Raw genomic sequence first — 24330 nt, forward strand, 5'->3', positions numbered from 1 at the left:
CTCTAATGATTAATGATGTTGAGCATTCTTTTATGTGTTTGTTGGTAATCTGTATATCTTCTTTGGAGAAATGTCTATTTAGGTCTTCTGCCCATTTTTGGATTGGGTTGTTTGTTTTTTTGTTATTGAGCTGCATGAGCTGCTTCTAAATTTTGGAGTTTAATCCTTTGTCAGTGGCTTCATTTGCAAATATTTTCTCCCATTCTGAGGGTTGTCTTTTCGTCTTGTTTATGATTTCCTTTGCTGTGCAAAAGCTTTGAAGTTTCATTAGGTCCCATTTGTTTATTTTTGTTTTTATTTCCATTGCTCTAATAGGTGGGTCAAAAAGGATCTTGCTGTGATTTATGTCATAGAATGTTCTGCCTATGTTTTCCTCTAAGAGTTTGATAGTTTCTGGCCTTCCATTTAGGTCTTTAATCCATTTTGAGCTTATTTTTGTGTATGGTGTTAGGGAGTGTTCTAATCTCATACTTTTACATGTACCTGTCCAGTTTTCCCAGCACCACCTATTGAAGAGGGTGTCCTTTCTCCAGTGTACATTCCTGCCTCCTTTATCAAAGATAAGGTGCCATATATGCGTGGGTTTTTCTCTGGGCTTTCTGTCCTGTACCATTGATCTATATTTCTGTTTTTGTGCCAGTACCACACTGTCTTGATTACTGTAACTTTGTAGTATAGTCTGAAATCAGGGAGCCTGATTCCTCCTGCTCCATTTTTCGTTCTCAAGATTGCTTTGGCTATTCAGGGTCTTTTGTGTTTCCATTCAACAGTGAAATTTTTGGTTCTAGTTCTGTAAAAAATGCCAGTGGTAGTTTGATAGGGATTGCATTGAATCTGTAGATTGCTTTGGGTAGTAGAGCCATTTTCACAATGTTGATTCTTCCAATCCAAGAACATTGTGTATCTCTCCATATATTTGTATCATCTTTAATTTCTTTCATCAGTGTCTTATAATTTTTTGCATGCAGCTCTTGTGTTTCCTTAGGTAGGTTTATTCCTAGATATTTTATTCTTTTTGTTGCAATGGTAAATGGAAGTGTTTTCTTAATTTCACTTTCAGATTTTTCATCATTACTGTATAGGAATGCAAAGAGATTTCTGCGCATTAATTTTGTATCCTGGTACTTTACCAAATTCATTGATTAGCTCTAGTAGTTTTCTGGTAGCATCTTTAGGATTCTCTATGTATAGTGTCATGTCATCTGCAAACAGTGACAGTTTTACTTCTTATTTTCCGATTTGGATTCCTTTTATTTCCTTTCCTTCTCTGATTGCTGTGGCTAAAACTTCCAAAACTATGTTGAATAAGAGTGGTGAGAGTGGGCAACCTTGTCTTCTTCCTGATCTTAGTGGAAATGGTTTCAGTTTTTCACTGTTGAGGACAGTGTTGGCTGTGGGTTTGTCATATATGGCCTTTATTATGTTGAGGAAAGTTCCCTCTATGCCTACTTTCTGCAGGGTTTTTATCATAAATGGGTGTTGAATTTTGTCAAAAGCTTTCTCTGCATCTATTGAGATGATCATATGGTTTTTCTCCTTCAATTTGTTAATATGGTGTATCACGTTGATTGATTTGCATGTATTGAAGAATCCTTGCATTCCTGGGATAAACCCCACTTGATCATGGTGTATGGTCCTTTTAATGTGCTGTAGGATTCTGTTTGCTAGTATTTTTTTGAGGATTTTTGCGTCTATGTTCATCAGTGATATTGGCCTGTCGTTTTCTATCTCTGTGACATCTTTGTCTGGTTTTGGTATCAGGGTGATGGTGGCCTCATAGAATGAGTTTGGGAGTGTTCCTCCCTCTGCTATATTTTGGAAGAGTTTGAGAAGGATAGGCATTAGCTCTTCTCTAAATGTTTGATAGAATTCGCCTGTGAAGCCATCTGGTCCTGGGCTTTTGTTTGTTGGAAGACTTTTAATCACAGTTTCAATTTCAGTGCTTGTGATTGGTCTGTTCATATTTTCTATTTCTTCCCGATTCAGTCTTGGGAGGTTGCGCATTTCTAAGAATTTGTCCATTTCTTCCAGGTTGTCCATTTTATTGGCATAGAGTTGCTTGTAGTAATCTCTCATGATCCTTTGTATTTCTGCAGTGTCAGTTGTTACTTCTCCTTTTTCATTTCTAATTCTATTGTTTTGAGTCTTCTCCCATTTTTTCTTGATGAGTCTGGCTAATGGTTTATCAATTTTCTTTATCTTCTCAAAGAACCAGCTTTTAGTTTTATTGATCTTTGGTATCATTTCCTTCATTTGTTTTTCATTTATTTCTGATCTGGTCTTTATGATTTCTTTCCTTCTGCTAACTTTGGGAGTTTTTTGTTCTTCTTTCTCTAATTGCTTTTGATGCAAGGTTAGGTTGCAAATACCTGCACATGTATTTTTGTGAGGTAGTCTTCAACCTGATTTCAGTTTCTGACTCCACAACCTGTTGCCTTTGGTAAGTTACTACACCTCTCCTTGCCTTGGTTTCCCTTTCTGTAAAAGGCCACGATAGTTGTAGTACCTAATATGTAGGGTTATTGTGAAGATTGAAAATGCAAAGAATAGGACCAACTCATGTATATTAGCAACTTTATACTTGTTAGGTACCTCAGTATGGCAATATGACATGACGGGCAGCAGCAGGCAAAGCGTGCAGCATGACAGGGACGGAGTCTAATACATCCTTTGAGATTCTAATAAGAGCAAGGCCCTGAGATGAGAAGTGTGGAGAAGCAATAGAAAGCCTGGGTGTCTTAGGGAAACCTCAAATATTAGTAAAAAAAAAAGAAAAAGAAAAAGGTATAAATCTATTGTGTAAACATTCTGCTAATTCTATCCATGTCAAAATATGTAGTAAGTAGATATCTTTTAACGTGTCTCAGTAACTCTTGCTTTACTTTTAGATGGATGATGACAGAATGGACCCCATGTTCACGAACTTGTGGAAAAGGGATGCAGAGCAGACAAGTGGCCTGTACCAAGCAGCTGAGCAATGGAACCCTGATGAGAGCCCAGGAGAGGGACTGCACCGGGCCCAAGCCGGCCTCCACCCAGCGCTGCGAGGGCCAGGACTGCATGACCGTGTGGGAGGCGGGCGTGTGGTCCGAGGTGCGGTACCCACCCTGATGCTTCTCCATTTCCCTCTGATTTTCTTACTCATAGCCTATATAAGGTCATGTTTTATCAATTTCAGAGTCTCTCTGCATGGCAGTTTTAGCACCATTTATTGGTTTTTCTGGTAATAAAAGGAATACATTCATTATAAGTAATTTTGACAGTAGGAAAAAACAGATTTATTCTTTGTTCTGTGGCTATTGTAACGTAATCAAGAGCATATATTATATACATTTTAGAATCCAGCTTTTTTATTTCTTTACCATGAGTATACTCTTTAGTGGACACATATGAAAATACACATTTGGAGAGAGTGGCATGGACTTATATACACTACCAAATGTAAAATAGATAGCTGGTGGGAAGCAGCCACATAGCACAGGGAGATCAGCTCGGTGCTTTGTGACCACCTAGAGGGGTGGGATAGGGAGAGTGGGAGGGAGACGCAAGAGGGAGGAGATATGGGGATATATATATATGTATAGCTGATTCACTTTGTTATACAGCAGAAACTAACACACCATTGTAAAGCAATTATACTCCAGTAAAGATGTTAAAAAAAAATACACATTTGACTCATATTCCTGAGCATTAGAAGAGAAAGGAGAAGAAAGGACATTAACATTTAGCAGTCATTTCCTGTGAGCAGGGATTCTGTTCTTACTTCATATTTAGTATCTTGTTGATATTTAATCAGCAATGCAAAAAAGTTAAGTTTCACCCTTGTGAAATACTACAGCTCAGAGAAATTAAATAGTTTACCCGAAGTCCTGCTTAGTGTTGGAGCTAGGATTTGAACCCAATGCTGCCAGGCTCACTGCACCATACACCCACTAGCATGTAGTATGTAGCATGCAGCTTTGTTCCATGCCAAACTGTATGCTTATTTTCTGTTATCATGATACATATCTTCTCATGATAACACCAGTCATTACTTATATTTACTAGCTGCTCTGGAGCATTTTAGGTGAGCGTGTGCATGCATGCACACACACACACATAAACACCCTCACACTTGTATACACAAAGACATGTGTGCACACACACCCAGAGCAAAATATGCTTAATTTCAGAATATTAGCTAAGATATAAAAATGACAAATAGAAAATGCTAGGCTGCAATAAGTAGCCATTCTTTTGAAAATTGAGGATAAAGTAGCTTAGATAATGAGGTTTGGGAATATTCTTCAATTAACCCAACCCCCCCAAAAAAGACACACTAGCAAATAGTGTGACTTTCTCTTGTCCTACTTTTCTAAGCTATATCTCACTCTGGCATAGATTCTTCCTCATTTGTAATGAGTACTTTTGAGAATGAATGGATTGTCCAATTTTACATGAAAATGGATGAGTACAATCTGGAGAAAAGACTCATGTGAACATCAGAGAAACAGAAATACACTTCCTTCAGCCTAACTAGCATTTCTACAAACTCTTCAGGAGGAAATAGGTCAGAAATATCCTACCATACAGATTTTTGGCACCAGGTAGAAGAAGTAATAGGTCAATGCAATGTACCAATTTTAAAAATGTCTCTTTTGTCTTGATTTAATATAAAAATTGAGTTTATGGATCAAGGTTAGTTTTGATCGCAAAAAATAAAAACATAAATCTTAAAATACCAAATCACACCTGTAGTCCACCTTAAGGCTCAGAATATTCAAATGCAAACCATAAATTATGAGACAATGACGCATTTGTGCAAATATTATTGTATTTAAAACTTCAGGAGTTCTATGCTTAAGTTTTCAGGAAGACAACTACTGGAAACTGCATGGTTATTCCTCTACTACATTCTTGCTGAGTGCATACCTTCAGCTCTTTCTTTGGACCTTTTTTAGACACAGATATAAATTAGCTTGTCAAGTTTTGCTATATCTCTCATCCCCCCCTCCCTCTCCCGTCTCCCACCCAATGCCATTTTGGTTCCTGTGTCCAGATAATCAGTGATGCATAACTTTGTAAAACTGGGAAGCTTTATACATATTCCATAATGGGGAGCATAAATGTAAACGGTATGGTCAGTTACATCTTACATGCTTCATACCTGTTATGTCACACTGTCAGTCAAGCATCAATTATTCATGAAATGAACTAAACTTATTTTGAACTGAATTATATTTTCAATCCATATAGCCATTGAGAATGATTATTTCCAGGGGGGTATAATTATGTAAAGCAACTGTTTTGTTTTTGCTATGTTTTCTCTGTTGTAGCTTTAAGAAAAGTTTTGAGAAATGATATTCTCTTAGAAATTGTCATTTTTCACAAACATTTAAGGCTAAAACAAACTAAATCTTAGCAAAAATAAAATGAATTTCCTTATATAATTATATGCAAAAAATTGATGTCAGTCAGGTTTAGCGTTTTACATTTTGATCATTGTTTATTATTTGTCTTTCATAAACAATCCCTGTGTTACAGGACTGTCTGTAGTAATGGTCCTGTGTTCCTGAAACCCATTCACCCCTAGCACTATACCGAAGCTCCACCTGGCCTCTGATGCTGGGCTGTAGCCTGGTCTTCTCCTTCTCCTTCTCCTTCATTCTGGCCTTTATGTGGGTGATAGGCTTGTGAGAGATGATGAGAACCAATTCCTAACGTAATTTGATCATCAGTCTGTATCTCTTTTTTTTTTTTTTTTTTTTTTGCGGTACGCGGGCCTCTTACTGTTGTGGTCTCTCCTGTTGCGGAGCACAGGCTCCGGACGCGCAGGCCCAGTGGCCATGGCTCTCGGGCCTAGCCGCTCCGCGGCATGTGGGATCTTCCCGGACCGGGGCACGAACCCGTGTCCCCTGCATCGGCAGGCGGACTCTCAACCACTGCGCCACCAGGGAAGCCCCAGTCTGTATCTCTTAATCACCAGCTTTATCCACACTTCTCCGCTGTTATCTTCCAGTGTTCAGTGAAGTGTGGCAAAGGTGTACGTCATCGGACCGTGAGGTGTACTAACCCCAGAAAGAAATGTGTCCTCTCCACCAGACCCAGGGAGGCTGAGGACTGCGAGGATTACTCCAAATGCTATGTGTGGCGAATGGGTGACTGGTCTAAGGTAAGAATCATTCTGTACATTCTCAGTATTGAGTTTCACTAATGTCAGCATTGTCCTGGGTACTATAGCCACACAGTCTGAAGTTTAGGAGGCATAGAGAATAGAGATCATGGAGGTAGAGTATTAAATACCCAGGTTCAAAGCCTGCCTGTCTGTCTATGGTCATAATCGCAATAAAACTGTTTTAAGGAATAAGTAAGATAAAATGTGTAAAATACTGGAAAAAAAATGGTGCCTGCCAGAGCATGGAGGGGCGAGTGGTAGCTATTCATAAATAACCCTAAAGGACATTCTGGAAGAAATGTTTTCATTGTACAGTACACTGTGGTTAGCCGGCCTCCTCGTTATTGCCCAACAAGAAATTCATGACATTTAAAATCTATTTTCTTATGATTATTCATGCCTTTCCTCTCCAACAAAGTTTGCGTATTAACATCATATCTGAGTTCTCAGTGCACTATACTCTTTCCACAACTTCGAACATTTAAAGTTTACGTTGGGATTCTAAAGGATGCATTTGTCAACAATGTAAATCAATCCCTGATTACAGAATTAGGAAATAGCCCAATCCATACAGCTTTTAGCTGGTGAACCATATAGGGAAATCTCACACTTCAGAGTAAACAACTTTTAGACAGAAGAGAATTCCAAACTAATCATGAATAATTTCTTTCATGTTCAGGGTTTATGTTTCCCAATTCTACAAGAGGAAAATAGAGTACTGTAGTGTGATAGAGAAGGGCACGGCTTGGAAGTTAAGAAACATGGGGGATGGTTAGGACTCCCTCATTAGATACCTCTGTGTCTTTGTTTCCATAAGAGTGAAATAAGGAGAATAGACAACACCATTGTTTTCAAGCTATTTTTGTGTTGACACTTCATTCAGCACTGAAGGTTTAAACTAGGTTGAGGAAATGAAAGTACTCCTTGGAGGGGTGTGGGGAGGATCACCTATTCCTCCCTGTCAGTTGTACAAACTCTGCATTTGTTCATCTTGGCTAATGAAATTCTAGATGTTTTCCTTAAATGAAATAATTCTGCTCTAAGAAAAAAACACTACTAGAATAGATATGCAATATTTTTCTAACATTATTAATTAATAGAAATATTCTAAGTGATAAATGTTGTTAACTCCTAGTTAACTATAAGAAACAAAATTTGGGGCTTCCCTGGTGGCGCAGTGGTTGAGAGTCTGCCTGCCGATGCAGGGGACATGGGTTCGTGCCCCAGTCCGGGAAGATCCCACATGCCACGGAGCGGCTGGGCCCGTGAGCCATGGCCGCTGAGCCTGCGTGTCCGGAGCCTGTGCTCCGCAACGGGAGAGGCCACAACAGCGAGAGGCCCGCGTACCGCAAAAAAAAAAGAAAAAATTTGTCATTGCAAAAAACAGAAGATCCAGGCTTTATTGTAATTTATGACCCAGAACTCTAAGCTGTCCAACATTGCTGCATATGGAAATAAGGCTAGCAAATCCTATTTGCATGACAAATACTATTATAATTATTAATAAATGTGCCTATTTTGTGGCCTCTCATCAAATCTTAAGGAAAATCAAAATTAACTGGGGAGATCATAGAAAACATTGATTTTGGTTTTCTGTGCTTAGCCTAAAAAATTTTTTTCAATTTTACCACAATTTACATGTATGTAATTTTTAAATAAGTTGTACTGAATTACTTTGAATTGGTTTTGTTATGTTACTATCAATACATTGCTACCTAGCTAGAAGAGCCTTTGTGAGTAAGGAAAGTAATGGATAGTTCTAATAAATGTTCTTTTTTACTTCATAACTTCTTATTAAATTTTTTTAATTTATTTTTTTGTACAGCAGGTTCTTATTAGTTATCTATTTTATACACATTAGTGTATATATGTCAATCCCAATCTCCCAATTCATCCCAACACCACCAACCCTCCCACCCCACTTTACCCTTTGGTGTCCATACGTTTGTTCTCTACATCTGTGTCTCTATTTCTGCCTTGCAAACTGGTTCATCTGTACCATTTTTCTAGATTCCACATATGCGTTAATATATGATATTTGTTTTTCTCTTTCTGACTTATTTCAGTCTGTATGACAGTCTCTAGGTCCATCCATGTCTCTACAAAAGATCCGATATCGTTCCTTTTTATGGCTGAGTAATATTGCATTGTATATATGTACTACATCTTCTTTATCCATTCGTCTGTCGATGGACATTAGGTTGCTTCCATGACCTGGCTATTGTAAATAGTGCTGCAGTGAACATTGGGGTGCATGTGTCTTTTTGAATTATGGTTTTCTCTGGGTATATGCCCAGTAGTGGGATTGCTGGTTCATATAGTAATTACATTTGTAGTCTTTTAAGGAACCACCATACTGTTCTACATACTGGCTATATTAGTGTACATTCCCACCAACAGTGTAAGAGGGTTCCATTTTCTCCACACTCTCTCCAGCATTTGTTGTTTGTAGATTTTCTGATGATGCCCATTCTAACTGGTGTAAGATGATACCTCATTGTCATTTTGGTTTGCATTTCTCTAACAATTAGTGATGTTGAGCATCTTTTCCTGTGCCTCTTGGCCATCTGTATGTCTTCTTTGGAGAAATGTCTATTTGGGTCTTCTGCCCATTTTGTGATTGGGTTGTATGGTGTTTTAATATTGAGCTTCATGAGCTGTTTATATATTTTGGAGATTAATCCTTTGTCCGTTAATTCTTTTGCAAATATTTTCTCCCATTCGGAGGGTTGTCTGTTCGTCTTGTTTACAGCTTCCTTTGCTATGCAAAAGCTTTTAAGTTTCATTAGGTCCCATTTTTTTTTTTATTTCTATTACTCTAGGAGATGGGTCAAAAAGGATCTTGCTGTGATTTATGTCAAAGATTGTTCTTCCTAAGTTTTCCTCCAAGAGTTTTATAGTGTCTAGTCTTACATTTAAGTCTCTAATCCATTTTGAGTTTATTTTTGTGTATGGTGTTAGGGAGTGTTCTAATTTCATTCTTTTACATGTAGCTGTCTAGTTTTCCCATCACCACTTATTGAAGACACTGTCTTTTCTCTATTGTATATCCTCCTTTGTCATAGATTAGTTGACCATAGGTGTGTCAGTTTATCTCTGGGCTTTCTATCCTGTTCCATGATCTATCTTTCTGTTTTTGTGCCAGTGCCATACCGTCTTGATTACTGTAGCTTTGTATTATAGTCTGAAGTCAGGGAGTCTGATTCTTCCAGCTTCGTTTTTTTCCCTCAAGATTGCTTTGGCTTATTGGGGTCTTTTATGTCACCATAAATATTTTAAGATTTTTTGTTCTAGTTCCGTAAAAAATGCCATTGGTAATTTGATAGGAATTGCGTTGAATCTGTCGATTGCTTTGTTTGGTAGTATAGTCATTTTCACAATATTGATTCTTCCAATCCAAGAACATGGTATTCTCTCCATCTGTTTGTGTCATCTTTGATTTCCTTCATCAGTGTCTTATAGTTTTCTGAGTACAGGACTTTTACCTCCTTAGGTAGGTTTATTCCTAGGTATTTTATTCTTTTTGTTGCAGTGGTGAATGGGATTGTTTCCTTAATTTCTCTTTCTGATCTTTCGTTGTTAGTTTATAGGAATGCAAGAGATTTCTGTACATTAACTTTGTATCCTGCAACTTTTCCAGTTTCATTGATTAGCTCTAGTAGTTTTCTGGTGGCTTCTTTAGGATTGTCTGTGTATAGTATCATGTCATCGGCAAACACTGACAGTTTTCCTTCTTCTTTTCCAATTTGTATTCCTTTTATTTCTTTTTCTTCTCTGATTGCCGTAGCTAGGACTTTCAAAACCTTGATGAATAATAGTGGCCAAAGTGGACATCTTTGTCTTGTTCCTGATCTTAGGGGAAATTATTTCAGTTTTTCACCATTGAGAATGATATTTGCTGTGGGTTTGTAATATATGGCCTTTATTATGTTGAGGTAGGTTCCCTCTATGCACATTTTCTGGAGAGTTTTTATATAAATGGGTATTGAAATTTGTCAAAAGCTTTTTCTGCATCTATTGAGATGATCATATGGATTTTATCCTTCAATTTGTTAATATGGTGTGTCACATTGATTGATTTGCATATATTGAAGAAAGCTTGCATCCCTGGGGTAAATCCCACTTGATCATGGTGTATGATCCTTTATTTGTCTTGTTGGATTCTGTCTGCTAGTGTTTGTTGAGAATTTTTGCATCTATACTCATCAGTGATATTGGTCTGTAGTTTTCTTTTTTTGTGGTATCTTTGTTTGGTGTTGGTATCAGTGTGATGGTGGCCTTGTAGAATGAGTTTGGGAGTGTTTATTACTCTGCAATTTTTTGGAAGAGTTTGAGAAGGATGGATGTTAGCTCTTCTCTGAATGTTTGATAGAATTCACCTGTGAAGCCATCTGGTCCTGGACTTTTGTTTCTTGGAAGATTTTTAATTACAGTCAATTTCATTGCTTGTGATTGGTCTGTTCATATTTTGTGTTTCTCCCTGGTTCAGTCTTGGAAGTTTATACCTTTCAAAGAATTTGTCCATTTCTTCCAGGTTGTCCATTTTATTGGCACAGAGTTGCTTGTAGTAGTCTCTTAGGATGCTTTGTATTTCTGCAGTGTCTGTTGTAATGTCTCCTTTTTCATTTCTAATTTTACTGATTTGAGTCCTCTCCCTCTTTTTCTTGATGAGTCTGGCTAAAAGTTTATCGATTTTGTTTATCTTCTCAAAGAACCAGCTTTTAGTTTTATTGATCTTTGCTATTGTTTTCTTTGTTTCTATTTCATTTATTTCTGCTCTGATCTTTATGATTTCTTTCCTTTTACTGACTTTGGGTTTTGTTTGTTCTTCTTTCCCTAGTTCCTTTAGGTGCAAGATTAGATTGTTTATTTGAGATTTTTCTTGTTTCCTGAGGTAAGATTGTATTGTTATAAACTTCGCTCTTAGAACTGCTTTTGCTGCATCCCATAGGTTTTGGATCATCATGTTTTTGTTGTCATTTGTCTCTAGGTATTTTTTGATCTCCTCTTTGATTTCTTCAGTGATCTCTTGGTTGTTTAGTAACGTATTGTTTAACCTCCATGTGTATTTGTTTTTTACATTTTTTCCCTGTAATTGATTTCTAATCTCATAGCGTTGTGGTCAAAAACGATGCTTGCTATGATTTCAATTTTCTTAAGTTTACCAAGGCTTAATTTGTGACCCAAGATATGATCTATCCTGGAGCATGTTCCGTCTGCACTTGAGAAGAAAGTGTAATCTTCTCTTTTCAGATGGAATGTCCTATAAATATCAATTAAATGTATCTGGTCTATTGTGTCATTTAAAACTTGTGTTTCCTTACTAATTTTGTCTGGATCATCTGTCCATTGGTGTAAGTGAAGTGTTAAAGTCCCCCACTATTATAGTGTTACTGTCGTTTTCCTCTTTTATAGCTGTTAGCATTTGCCTTATGTATTGAGGTGCTCCTATGTTGGGTTCATATATATTTATAATTGTTATATCTTCTTCTTGGATTGATCCCTTGATCATTATGTAGTGTCCTTCCTTGTCTCTTGTAACATTCTTTATTTTAAAATCTATTTTATCTGATATGAGTATTGCTACTCCAGCTTTCTTTTTTTGTTGTTGTTTTTTTGTTTTTTGTGGTATGTGGGCCTCTCACTGTTGTGGCCTCTCCCATTGCGGAGCACAAGTTCCGGACGTGCAGGCTCAACGGCCATGGCTCACGGGACTAGCCGCTCCGTGGCATGTGGGATCTTCCCAGACCGGGACACGAGCCCGTGTCCCCTGCATCGGCAGGCAGACTCATAACCACTGCGCCACCAGGGAAGCCCCCCAGCTTTCTTTTGATCTCTATTTGCGTGGAATATCTTTTTCCGTCCCCTCACTTTCAGTCTGTATGTGTCCCTAGGTCTGAAGTGGTTCTCTTGTACACAGCATATATACAGGTCTTGTTTTTGTATCCGTTCAGTGAGCCTGTGATTTTTGGTTGGAGCATTTAAGGTAATTATCAATATATGTATTCCTAATACCATTTTTGTAATTGTTTTGGGTTTGTTTTTGTAGGTCCTTTTCTTCTCTTGTGTTTTCCACTTAGACAAGTTCCTTTAGCATTTGTTGTAGAGCTGGTTTGGTGCTGCTGTAATCTCTTAGCTTTTGCTTGTCTGTAAAGCTTTTGATTTCTCCATCGAATCTGAGTGAGATCCTTGCCAGTTAGAATAATCTTGTTTGTACGTTCTTCATTTTCATCACTTTAAATATACATGCCACTCCCTTCTGGCTTGTAGAGTTTCTGCTGAGAAGTCAGCTGTTAACCTTATGCGAGTTCCCTTGTATGTTATTTGTCATTTTTCCCTTGTTGCTTTTAATAATTTTTCTTTGTGTTTAATTTTTGTCAGTTTGATTAATGTGTGTCTCGGCATGTTTCTCCTTGGGTTTATCCTGTATGGGACTCTTTGCACTTCCTGGAATTGGGTGGCTATTTCCTTTCCTATGTTAGGGAAATTTTCAATGATAATCTCTTCAAATATTTTCTCGGGTCCTTTCTCTCTCTCTTCTCCTTCTGGGACCCCTATAATGTGAATGTTGGTGCATTTAATGTTGTCCCAGAGGTCTCTTAGGCTGTCTTCATTTCTTTTCATTCTTTTTTCTTTATTCTGTTCTGCAGCAGTGAATTCCACCATTCTGTCTTCCAGGTCACTTATCCATTCTTCTGCCTCAGTTATTCTGCTATTGATTCCTTCTGGTGTATTTTTCATTTCAGTTATTGTGTTGTTCATCTCTGTTTGTTTGTTCTTTAATTCTTTTAAGTGTTTTTTCTTTAATTCTTCTAGGTCTTTGTTAAACATTTCTTGCATCTTTTCGATCTTTGCCTCCATTCTTTTTCCGAGGTCCTGGATCATCTTCACTATCATTATTCTGAATTCTTTTTCTGGAAGGTTGCCTATCTCCACTTCATTTCATTGTTTTTCTGGGGTTCTGTCTTCTTCCTTCATCTGGTACAGAGTCCTCTGCCTTTTCATTTTGTCTATCTTTCTGTGAATGTGGTTTTTGTTCCACAGGCTGCAGGATTGTAGTTCTTCTTGCTTCTGCTGTCTGCCCTCTGGTGTATGAGGGTATCTAAGAGGCTTGTGCAAGCTTCCTGATGGGAGGGACTGGTGGTTTGTAGAGCTGGTTGTTGCTCTGGTGGGCAGAGCTCAGTAAAACTTTAATCCGCTTGTCTGCTAATGGGTGGGGCTGGGTTCCCTCCCTGTTGGTTGTTTGGCCTGAGGTGACCCAGCACTGGAGGCTACAGGCTCTTTGGTGGGGCTAATGGCAGACTCTGGGAGGGCTCATGCCAAGGAGTACTTCCCAGAACTTCTGCTGCCAGTGTCCTTGTCCCCTGCCAGTGCCACCCCCTGCCTCTGCAGGAGACCCTCCAACACTAGCAGGTAGATAGATCTGGTTCAGTCCCCTCTGGGTCACTGCTCCTTCTCCCTAGGTACTGATATGAACACTACTTTGTGTGTGCCCTCCAAGAGTGTAGTCTCTGTTTCCCCCAGTCCTGTCAAAGTCCTGCAGTCAAATTCCGCTAGCTTTCAAATTCTGATTCTCTGGGAATTCCTTCTCCCGTTGCCAGACACCCAGGTTGGAAAGCCTGATGTGGGGCTCAGAACCTTCACTCCAGTGGTGGACTTCTGTGGTATAATTGTTCTCCAGTTTGTGAGTCACCCACCCAACGGTTATGGGATTTGATTTTATAGTGATTGCGCCCCTCCTACCATCTCATTGTGGCTTCTCCTGTGTCTTTGGATGTGGGTTATCTTTTTGGTGAAGTCCAGTGTCTTCCTGTTGATGATTGTTCAGCAGTTAGTTGTGATTCCAGTGCTCTTGCAAGAGGGAGTGAGCACATGTCCTTCTACTCCGCCATCTTGAACCAGTCTTACTCCATGACTTTTAACTTCTGTTTGTTGGTGTGTTTGTTTGTTTGTGAGCTTATGTAGAAGATACAGTTACGTTGCATTTTCTATTCTCTTTATATGAATATGTCTGTTCTTTTCCTTAAAGCTGTTTTCTCCTTCTTCGTTTATGACTGAGTTCTCAGCATAAGAGATTCTAATGGCATGCACAAATTAAAGCCAGTGGCTCCATGTGAACTTTATTGATTTCTCCCCTCCTGTCTTACTCCTAAGATATCACTTTCATGTTAAAATGAAGACCAGTCCAAAATAATTACAGAGAAAAGGAATAGTGCTGTGATTATTAATAAGTTTCAGTGATTAAAGTATTCATGGGCAGAGGAAACACATCAATCTCTTACTCTTATCAGCTGTGTTCCTGGAATAAGAATAGCAACAAGATGGGTGCAATTGTGGGTCGATTTCTATGCTCCTCTGAAGTCAACTAATCTGTCAATTTCATTCAAATTCTACTGATATTTTTAAACACTTGGTAAACCTAAATGGACTTAATATTAAGCCTTGGGTTGGCTTTAATCAGAATTATTCAATGGGCTATCCATAAGGTCTAGCTCTGAAATTCTGCTCCTCCCTCAATAATATGGATGAATCACTAGAGAATCAGTTGAAATATGTATATTCTCAGATTTTCGCACTGTCTAAAAGCCATTGACCACTTGAGCCGAGGTAATACTAGCTAAATGGAGGCTTACTAAGAATATGGCTTATGCCTCAAACTGTTTACTTCATTTGTATCAGCCTATGTGATTTCTAGCATTTATGTTTTGGTGGTTTTGTGTAAACAGTGGGAAAATTGCTCTCAGCTTGACAGGGAAAATTATAGATTTACTCAAAGAGAAAATCTCCCGTCATATAATTGTTAACTCTGATTTCTAAGTAGATATAATACAGCCTTTATTAAACAATGCTAGTGTTTATTTCATTGAGACTAGAAAGTTGGCAAAAACAGGACAAAAACAATGTGGTTGCTTTGCTCTGGCTTGAGTTAACCATTGAAATAATCATATGCCACATTTTGATATAGATATGGCCTTAGGGTCTTTCCTGGGAGAGCAAAACATGACCCATCTGTTTCCTGGCATTATAAGTCTGTATTTACTCATTTAAGCTGTCCTAAGCAGAGAACACTGATTTGAAAAATAACATAGCCTCTTATGTTTAATGATATGCCATATATTTTCTGGCTGAACTTGACCTTTCTGCCTTTATGTGAACTTCTACAACTTCTTGGTTTTGTTATTGGAGGCCAATAGAGGAGCAAATAAAGGAGTGTTGTTTTATCTATTACACAGAATTTGGTCCTTCATGAAGCTTTTATAGAGTTAACTTTTCTGTGCAGTATTAACAAGTGGTTTATACTTATTCAAGTGAATTTTAAAGACAAACAAAACACCTTGGAACCACACAAAATCCTTGGTTAATTCTTAGATTCCATTCATACACTATAATTTGAACTTAATTTAATCCTTTAAAATTCTAGGAAATGAATAGCTTTGGCCACGTACCAAATTATGACATGATTAATAGATTTTTGGATAAGAGATTATGAGTCTTTTGTAATTACATAATTCAAAATAATGCTGGAAGCAGAAATAATTCTGGATGATTTAATTATACAGATAGTATGGTATAACTTTGTTTAGAAGCAGTAAATATAAAGCTTACAGTATTGTGAGTCATTTTTAACTTATCCTGCAAACGGAAACTACAGCATATTCATTTGAATAGAAGAGGAATCTAAAAACTAAGGTATTTTTTTCTAATAGGGGAATTGTATCAAACTAATATATGTTTTCTAACTATAAAACTTGCATTTAAGTTAATAGGAATTCTACTTATTTTGAGATCATGCTTGTAGTGAAGATTTTCTAGTTCCAGGTAGTTACAGATCTCAAAATGGCATTTTACAATAATTTTTTGCATTTTCTCTGAAAATAATGTTTTGGCTAAAACTCAAAATAAACCATATTGCTTGCGTAATAATTTATTTTTGTAACTATGAAAGACTTGCATGTATCTGGATTGTTTCTAGTAAAAATAATTTTCTTAATACACATACTTCAGATGGTATTGAAATCTACCTGATGTATTATATTGTCCTAGGACTCTGTAATAACTATGGGAAAATAAGTGTGCCTTTTCCTGAGTAGTTAGCACTCTCATATTTTAACAGAAGCTCAAAAAAATTTTTAAATTATCATGTAAATTTTACCAGTTCTGTAAGTGTGCTTTGTGTAACCAAGATTTATAACCTTAAAGTGGTCTCATATTGCATAATTCTTAAGTTAAAACAATTCGTAACAGGCAAGTGCATGATCAGAGAAACAACGTCATGAAAGGTTCTTTACTGACATACTGAAGTGTAGAAAGACAAATAGAAGATTTATTACCCTGTCATTTCGAGCTTTTCTTTTATCCAGATTGGTCAGCAGTCAATACAAGTGGTTTGGTTTGTACCATTTTACATGACCCTGAAAAAAACATTCTTTTATTTCTTACTCTTTGTTACGGTGGATTCTTAGAGAGACAGACCATGTGAATGTAAAATTCTGGGTAAGTTTATAGGCTGTTCCCAAATCTCATAGGGTCCTTGGCCTGATGATCTGCCTTCAGTTTTCTACACAGAAGTTTGTCCCTCCAATTAACATGGACAGTGGTAATTGTGACTTATTACCATTGGTAGGAAATTACAAATAATCACAGAAGACGTTTCTTTTCACTGAAGGAAAACTCAGGAATCGTTGAGGAAATTTAAAGAAACAAAACTTGATCAAAACAATCAGGAATATCCTTAAAACAATGACTATATAATACCACATTTTTAATCATGTGTCTCTGCAGCCTAGTGTTTCTGCATTAAATGAAAAGGGACAAAAAAACCCAGATCCAAAAATTGCAAAGGAGGGATTTCTTGTTACCCAATGGCTAGGCTAGGACCTTAGGACTATGGATTCCTTCATATGTGGACTGACCCAGTGCTGCATATACCCCAACCCCATTAAAATAAACTTCAAGATGTTCCAGAATCCAAATGAGGATATGTATAGATCACTGGTTTTAATACAACTAAACTAAGTGGGTTGTTACAGGTTAGTAGAGGGAAGCTCAATCACTTGTTAGAAGGATTTACCAGTCAAATTTAAATAGATAATTAGCAGTAATAATAAATAACCAACTTAAATATCCTACTAGAATGTAAAAATAGAAAATGTTGCTGTGTACACTGCAAATCTCAAAGAGAGGCTATGGTATTTCACTTTTCTTTTTTACTTTTACCAAGGATCACTTTTACAGAGCATGTAGCTAGTTTGTTATTTAGTGTAACATACTTTAGGAAAACTTACATTAGATTATTTAAATTTCAAAGACTAGCTTTGTAAATATTTTTTTCTAACTAGAGAAAATTTGTAGATGGAAACCAAACAGAAATAATCTGTAATTCAGAAAACTGTTCTTGGGATGGATTAGCATTTCTATTCAGAATTATTTTCTAATTACATCTACAAGTCTGTTGATATTTGGAAAAGATAACTGCTCATCACTTTTATAGTTATAAATAATCTCATAAGACAGGAAAATTTGAGCAGCTATCCCATAATCAAATATGAATCTATCATACTGAGTTCTGTCATTGTTGGCTCAGTCAGTAAATCAAAGAAATCAAAGATTGTGGCCTTGGTTTTAAACATACAGACATTGAGGAAACCTATCCAAAGATATCCTAAAGAAGAGATATTTTGCATTATAGGAAAATCTACTTTAAAAATTCACTTATCTCTGAGTAAGCTGTTCATACTAAAGAAATTACTCAATGATAAGTAAGATGTTTTTTCTCAAGAAAAACTTTCTATTATGTCATTTAGATACATCCACCAAACATTTACCCAACTTGCTACTCACCATTCTGTCTAAAAAATATAGCTGTCTTCTAAAGCATGCATAATAATCCCTAAACTGTTGGCTATCAAATTGTTTTGTCTCTGTCTCTTTGCACTGCCAGAGAATGGGACAATTTTGCATTGCTATCATTTTTATTTTTAAGATCTCTCGAGAGTTGTATCTGTTGCCCCAGATATATAAAAATAGTGAATTTCCAAAGCATTCGGATTACTCAAAGTAGTCAGACGCATTGGCTGATACGATTGAACATAGCAGAAATATATTAGCTTGAAAAGAATGAGGCACACATACTTTGTGTATATGCCTTCTATCTAAAGAAAATGTGTAATTTAGAGACTAGTGTCTATGTATACGTATGTAAGTGGGTGTGTGTATATATATATATATAATGTATATATATGTGCGTGTATATGTATAATTAAATCATAAATTTTAACATCCTTTGGATTGGAAAATGTGAGAGAAGTAATTTTTTTTAATCCACAGGGGTTAAAAATACTGTCTTCTTAATAGATCCTTGAAAAATCACTAGATTCTTAAAATAATGATATCAGTGCTTTCATGCTGCATACCAGGGCATCTATAATTTCACCTTCTAAACCATACCTAGAAGTAATTCAGTAAATAAATGTCATTGAGTTAAAAATTACTCTTGATGTCCTTTATAGGGGATGGAGCATGGAGCATGCCAAAACTCATTTTGGGGATATTGAACTTCAATAGGTGGGAACAAGGGAAGGGTTTCACATAAAAATATAATGAAATTTGATGACTGTTATAAATCTAAAATCAGTAGTCTTAGCATTGAGTGTTTTTTACTTAGATGTAGTAAAGTATATGTTCATCAAATACCAGAGGATATCCAGAGATAGACATAACCAGATCACCAGGACACCCAGAGAAGGACGTGTATACAATGCAAGAACAAATATGCAAATGATCAGCTAGTTAGAAAGGCATCATATGGATGCAAAACGTAAATGAAAGGGAAAATCTTTTCACAAACAGGTCCCTGGTTTTGCTGCAGGTTGACGGGGTGGCACCCCAGCATCTGCACAGCCAGAGTGCAGACCTGCATCGGTCTTGAATGCAGAAGAGCAGTTCCTTAGGCCCCCCAACCTCAATCCCCACATCTGTAAAATGTGCCAAAGCAACTGTAAGTCTCTCTAAATTTCAAAATACTCTAACTGTGCAGGTAAAAGTAATCCAGTTTCAGTGATGTGTATAGACCAAGGAAAAATATTTTGAGCTACTTAAAAAGGAAAGATCTACCTGAGGAGACAAAACACAAAGAGCAGAATAGATTAGAAAAAAAAAAAAAATATATATATATAACCTTATTTTCAATATACAAAATATGTACGGGTCCATATAGGGTAAGAATTAAAACTAACAAACTTGTTTAGAAATAAATACACACACACTTACACAAATTCAGGGCTCAGAGAGGCAACATGAGAGAAGTGGGTTGAGGGATACCCAGGGGCTGACATACGGAGGAAGTTTGTTTTACTCAATTCTGCCCCGTTGCTTCCACATATGTTTTCCCATACTACTTCTAAGACTGGATGTTTTCAAACTTTTCAAAAAACATTTTGATAGGTGAAAAATATATCTCATTTTGAAATGCACACGTTCTTGGACTCAACAGCTCTGTTGCCATGGCTTTTGCTTACAGACATTCTCAAGTAATTTGCTAACTGCATTTATGAAGATGCTCATTGCAGCCTTGTTTGGAACAACAAAAATTTAGAAACAATCCATATATCCGTTAACTAGTTACATAAATCAAAATACTATATTTAAACAGTAGAATACTGTACTTTATAAAAATATATTTGTATATACATACTGATAAGAAAATTTCTCTAAGAACTACTACTAAGTATGTAAATATTATGCAGAAGAGTTATATAGTGTGAACTATATTTACATATATTCTTTTTATACATATTAAAATTTTTCTGCACAGATATACAAAGAACAGTTTATCTGAATTACATTTAAGGAAAGGAACTTCTATGCTTATAATTCTACCATATCCATATATAACTTTTAATTTTATAAACTGGTTAATAGTTTTTGCCTGAAATTAAAAGAAATCTCTTATTTTCTTCATACTTACATTTTTCAGGCTGCAGTATCAACAGTGACTGATGTCATGGATATAGAGAGATGCTACGAGAATATTATAGAATTTCTAGGAAGGGGAGAGGATTTGATGTTAGGTAATTGGTGAGATAATTCAGTGTATGGAGTCAGACAGCCCTGAGTTTGAATTCTGAATTTTCTGTTCAGTTAAGTTACTGATTCCAAATGAAATAATTTATGAAAAATGATTAGCAAAGGGTCAGATACATAGTAACTAAATAAATGCTGACTATTCGTATTGTAGTATCAGTAGAGATGGGGAAAATGGTTGGCTTTGAGAAATTTGTTATGAGGTTAAAATGAACAGGAGTGGGGTTGATTTTCTGTGGAGAGGTGAGAAGGAGGGAGGTGTTCGTGTGTTTAAGAGGAATCCCATGTTAGCTTTCTGGTCTGAAGAACTTGTATGGGTAATGGTTCTGTGATATGAGATAGGGAAGCCTAGAGATGAATCAAGTTGGAGGGGAAGGTTTATGAATTCTATTTTGGACTGTTTCACGTGCCCATAAAAGAATTAAAATACTGGTGTCTAGTAGATAGGTCAGAGGAGAGGAATGGGATGGAAATATACATTTTATAATCATCAACATTTAGGCAGTGTTTAAATTTTAAAGTATAAGCGTGCCCGAGAAGGGAGTATAGATGGAGAAGAAAAGATGCAGCCCTGAGAAACTCCCAGCTCTAAAGGCTTGAGAGAAGAGAAGCAACTGCTAGCAAAGGACCAAAAAAAGGGGTATTCAGAGAAAGAGGAGGAAAAGTCGTGAGAAACAGAAGAAATTATGCTTAAGAATGTTCAATGAAATGGAAATTCAGAAGGAGTTGAGGGGAGCCTATTTCTTTATTCTCAAATGTCAGCTGCTATAGGACTGTGTCGGTGGCATTCCTCATTTTATTTCCTCAAACCATATCTCACTCCCAATTTCCTTTTTCTTGAAAAATGTTAATACCATCTTCCCAGATACCCAAGTAGAAGCTATCCTTGGCACTTTTTCTTCTATACACAGGTAGTGTTTTGCCTGGGTTGCTCTTCACTCCCAATATAATACTACAGTCCTTCTTATATTTTCACCAGGACTAGAGTAACAATATCTAATGAACTTTCTTACCCCCATATAGGGGGATGGCTTCACCACTCTATCCTATAGTTCACACAATTTCAGAGAATTGTCATTGGCTATACTGTCAACTACCAGATACTCACTCTGGCATTCAAAGCTTTCTATATTCTGGTCTTAACCTACCTTTTGAGAATTGTCTCATTATTCTCATTAATTCAGTATCTCCACTAAGCTCAGGCCTGAGCAGTTTTTACTTCTACAATCTCCATGTCTTTGTTTATACACTTCTCTTTGCCTAGAATGTGTTTTTTACAACCATCCAAGTCCTTTGAGGGCCAGCTCAAGTACCTAATTTCCCCAATAAATGACAGAATCTGTCTGCACTTATTGACTACATTAATTTCTCTCAATTACTTATTGCCTTATATTTTTGCTGTTTCGTTAAGATTGTCTTAATCTTTTTACCCTTCTCACTCCTCTGAGTGACCAGACCATTGCATGACATGCGGTGATATTTATTGAATAAATGACTGCTTAAACTTCTTCAACAAGTAAGCAAAAATGTATGATACATGTAAGCATTGTACTTATTTTCTTGTGGCCCATTTTATTTTTCTGACTCTGGTTCTATAACAACTACAATGTTTCATATAATTTACCACAAAAAATTAGTAACTACCTTATCTTTCACCAGGAAAATTAAGGTAATTGATAAAATTTTATGTAAACATATGACTCCCTTGACCTTTTCCTGTATGGTATATCAAACTACTTAAAAATGTGATTTTGTTTTAAAAAGTAAATCCACCCTTATTTGAGTAACATGCTATTTAAGCCTAAAGGATGCTTAAGATTGAGGTTCAAGGAAGCTGGCAGACTTCTTTTGCATTTTCTGGAATTCATTTGGCTGGAATACCTGACAGGTTAGAGAGCAGTTATCTAACCTAGAAGAAAAGCAGCAGATGGAAGCAAAGCACACTTAAGAATTTTCTCTGTGAACTAGCAAATACTTGGTTTATTTCAGGTTGGAATAAGTTAAAAGTAGCTATATAATGCTCTCTGTGCTGTTTTAAATCAAGAGTTTATTTATTAAAAGCAAAACAAAAACACACACTTCTCTAACATGGCCACAGAAGGACCTGATCCATTTCTGACATAGAATTGTTGGACTAGACCTGGAAAGTATCTTATTTGAAAAGAAAATTCAATCACTGTCTTTCCAAACAGTGTCCCTGGTGGGAAGATGTTTCACTGGGATGATAGTGATAAAATAGAAATGTCTTGATAGTCTTTTTTCACCTCTGTAACATCCTATGATTCATAGGCTCAGCACTGACAGAATTGCAGATGTACCCAAAACTTTGTGTTTAATTGCTTCTTAATGCAAAGCATTTTTTTTATTCCATCTTTGTGGTGATCAGTGTGTACTTTGATATAAAAAATGATTGGGGGGATTATTATGACCTTTCATAACATATTCAGTTCTCTGCTAATCATTCATAAGCACTCTGCTTGATTTTTGCCACACACATTTCCTTGATTTGCAGTAACTATATGCAAACATTTTCATTAAAGGGACAAAAATAGTTTGAACTGTAGAACCAAACAAATATTTAACTAAAGACATATGCAAAAAATCCTCAATGTCTGACCTCTAGGAATAGATTCAATTCCAAATACCCATGTGTTAAATTAAGCAGATGAACTACTTTAAAAAGATGCTGCAACCCTGACCAAAACAAACAGCAAATCTTACAAAACAAAGCTAACTTTTGTTCCGTAGTATGCTTGTTTCACACTCACTTTATTAAAAAGTTTAAAGATGGAACTGCCAAACATATACATAAATGAATAGGAATGCTGTGCTAATAATTTCCAGTAGAAATCATCATTTAGTTTCCTTATGAGGTCCACTCTCCACTGTGAATGCTACTTCACTCTTGTTAAACTACTTCGGAATAATCCATTTATTCCCAAAGACAAATTATCCAAGTCAATGCTGTTAACCTTGTTATAGATTGGCACTTATCATTACGAATTATATCAGGTTCTAGAAGACTGTCTATTATATTGGTTAAAAAAAATTGAACTCTGTCTGCCAGTGACAATTTTCTCTTAATTTAGGAATTCCTATTTCTTACAGAGGCCAGCTGGAAATGAGTAAAGCATTACAGAGCCTTCCTTAGCTGTTGGCCTGGAGAATACACATTCTCTCCAAAATATATATCTTTGGCACAGTCTAGAAGGAAGGAATCTCGGGTAATCTCTGTCCTGGCCAAGTGTGGGAATTATTATTTTTAACCCCTAAATACACTGAAATTTGGGGGGTTTTTTTTCAAGGAATTTAAAAACAAACTAGTGTAGTTATGTTTGTTATCCAATAAAACTCCAAATAAATACTGTACAGTAGTATTTTTACTTTCGGGCTTTCTGCCTCTTTGGTATAATGTTTAAGAGGACATTTTACAGGATTTAAGCTTGAAGAGTTTTACAATTTAACTTTAGAGTTTAACATGCACAGATAGATAATTCTATAACCTCACTGCCAAACTAGTTGATTATTTAACCTAAGTGTACACATTTACTTATACCATAGTGTCCCAATTGGTTCCCAAACCTGGGTTATCTAAATATTCCGAGTAACTAACTAGCACCAAACAGTGTCTATCTGACTGTTCTGAAGTCCTGAAAGGAAAGGTAGAAACTAATATTTAACCAGTGATTTTAAGATTTGGCATTTTACCATAGGATCCCAATACCTAAGACTAGATGTGGAAGTCTTTTGTAGCTCCATGCTGAAAATCACATATGCAGAAAAGATCTACTTGATCTCAGAACCCATGGAGCACAGAAGCAGTGCAAGAATCAGAGATCAGTGGAAATAATTCGTGTCTCTTCTCTAAATAGGAGAGTAGTTAAGAGATATTTATGGATATCCCATTTTTAAAGGGTTCTTAAGTGAAATTAAGTTGTCCAGAAGTACATAGGTTACTTCTTGGACAAAAAGGCAACAGTGTTCTTTGGTGAATTTGACAGAGACATGATACCACGTAGATTATATCATGAGCCCTTGTGGATCTTCCTACATGATTCATGAATTTTCAGTGGCAGGAAGACAATTTTGCACTT

General features: G+C 36.5%; 1 protein-coding gene across 1 annotated transcript in view; it reads left to right on the forward strand.

Annotated features, from left to right (window-relative positions):
- Window positions 1-24330, forward strand: part of ADAMTS19 (ADAM metallopeptidase with thrombospondin type 1 motif 19) — a gene marked incomplete at its 3' end in the record, with an annotated part of 279689 nt that overhangs the window by 244898 nt on the left and 10461 nt on the right. The window contains exons 20-21 of the mRNA XM_082652620.1: window positions 2889-3093; window positions 5999-6151. Of these exons, the coding sequence (XP_082508746.1) occupies window positions 2889-3093; window positions 5999-6151 (358 nt within the window). The remainder of the gene's footprint in view (window positions 1-2888; window positions 3094-5998; window positions 6152-24330) is intronic.

Source organism: Grampus griseus, assembly GCF_964374135.1.
Source record: "Grampus griseus genome assembly, chromosome: 3".
Taxonomy (NCBI): Eukaryota; Metazoa; Chordata; class Mammalia; order Artiodactyla; family Delphinidae; genus Grampus; species Grampus griseus.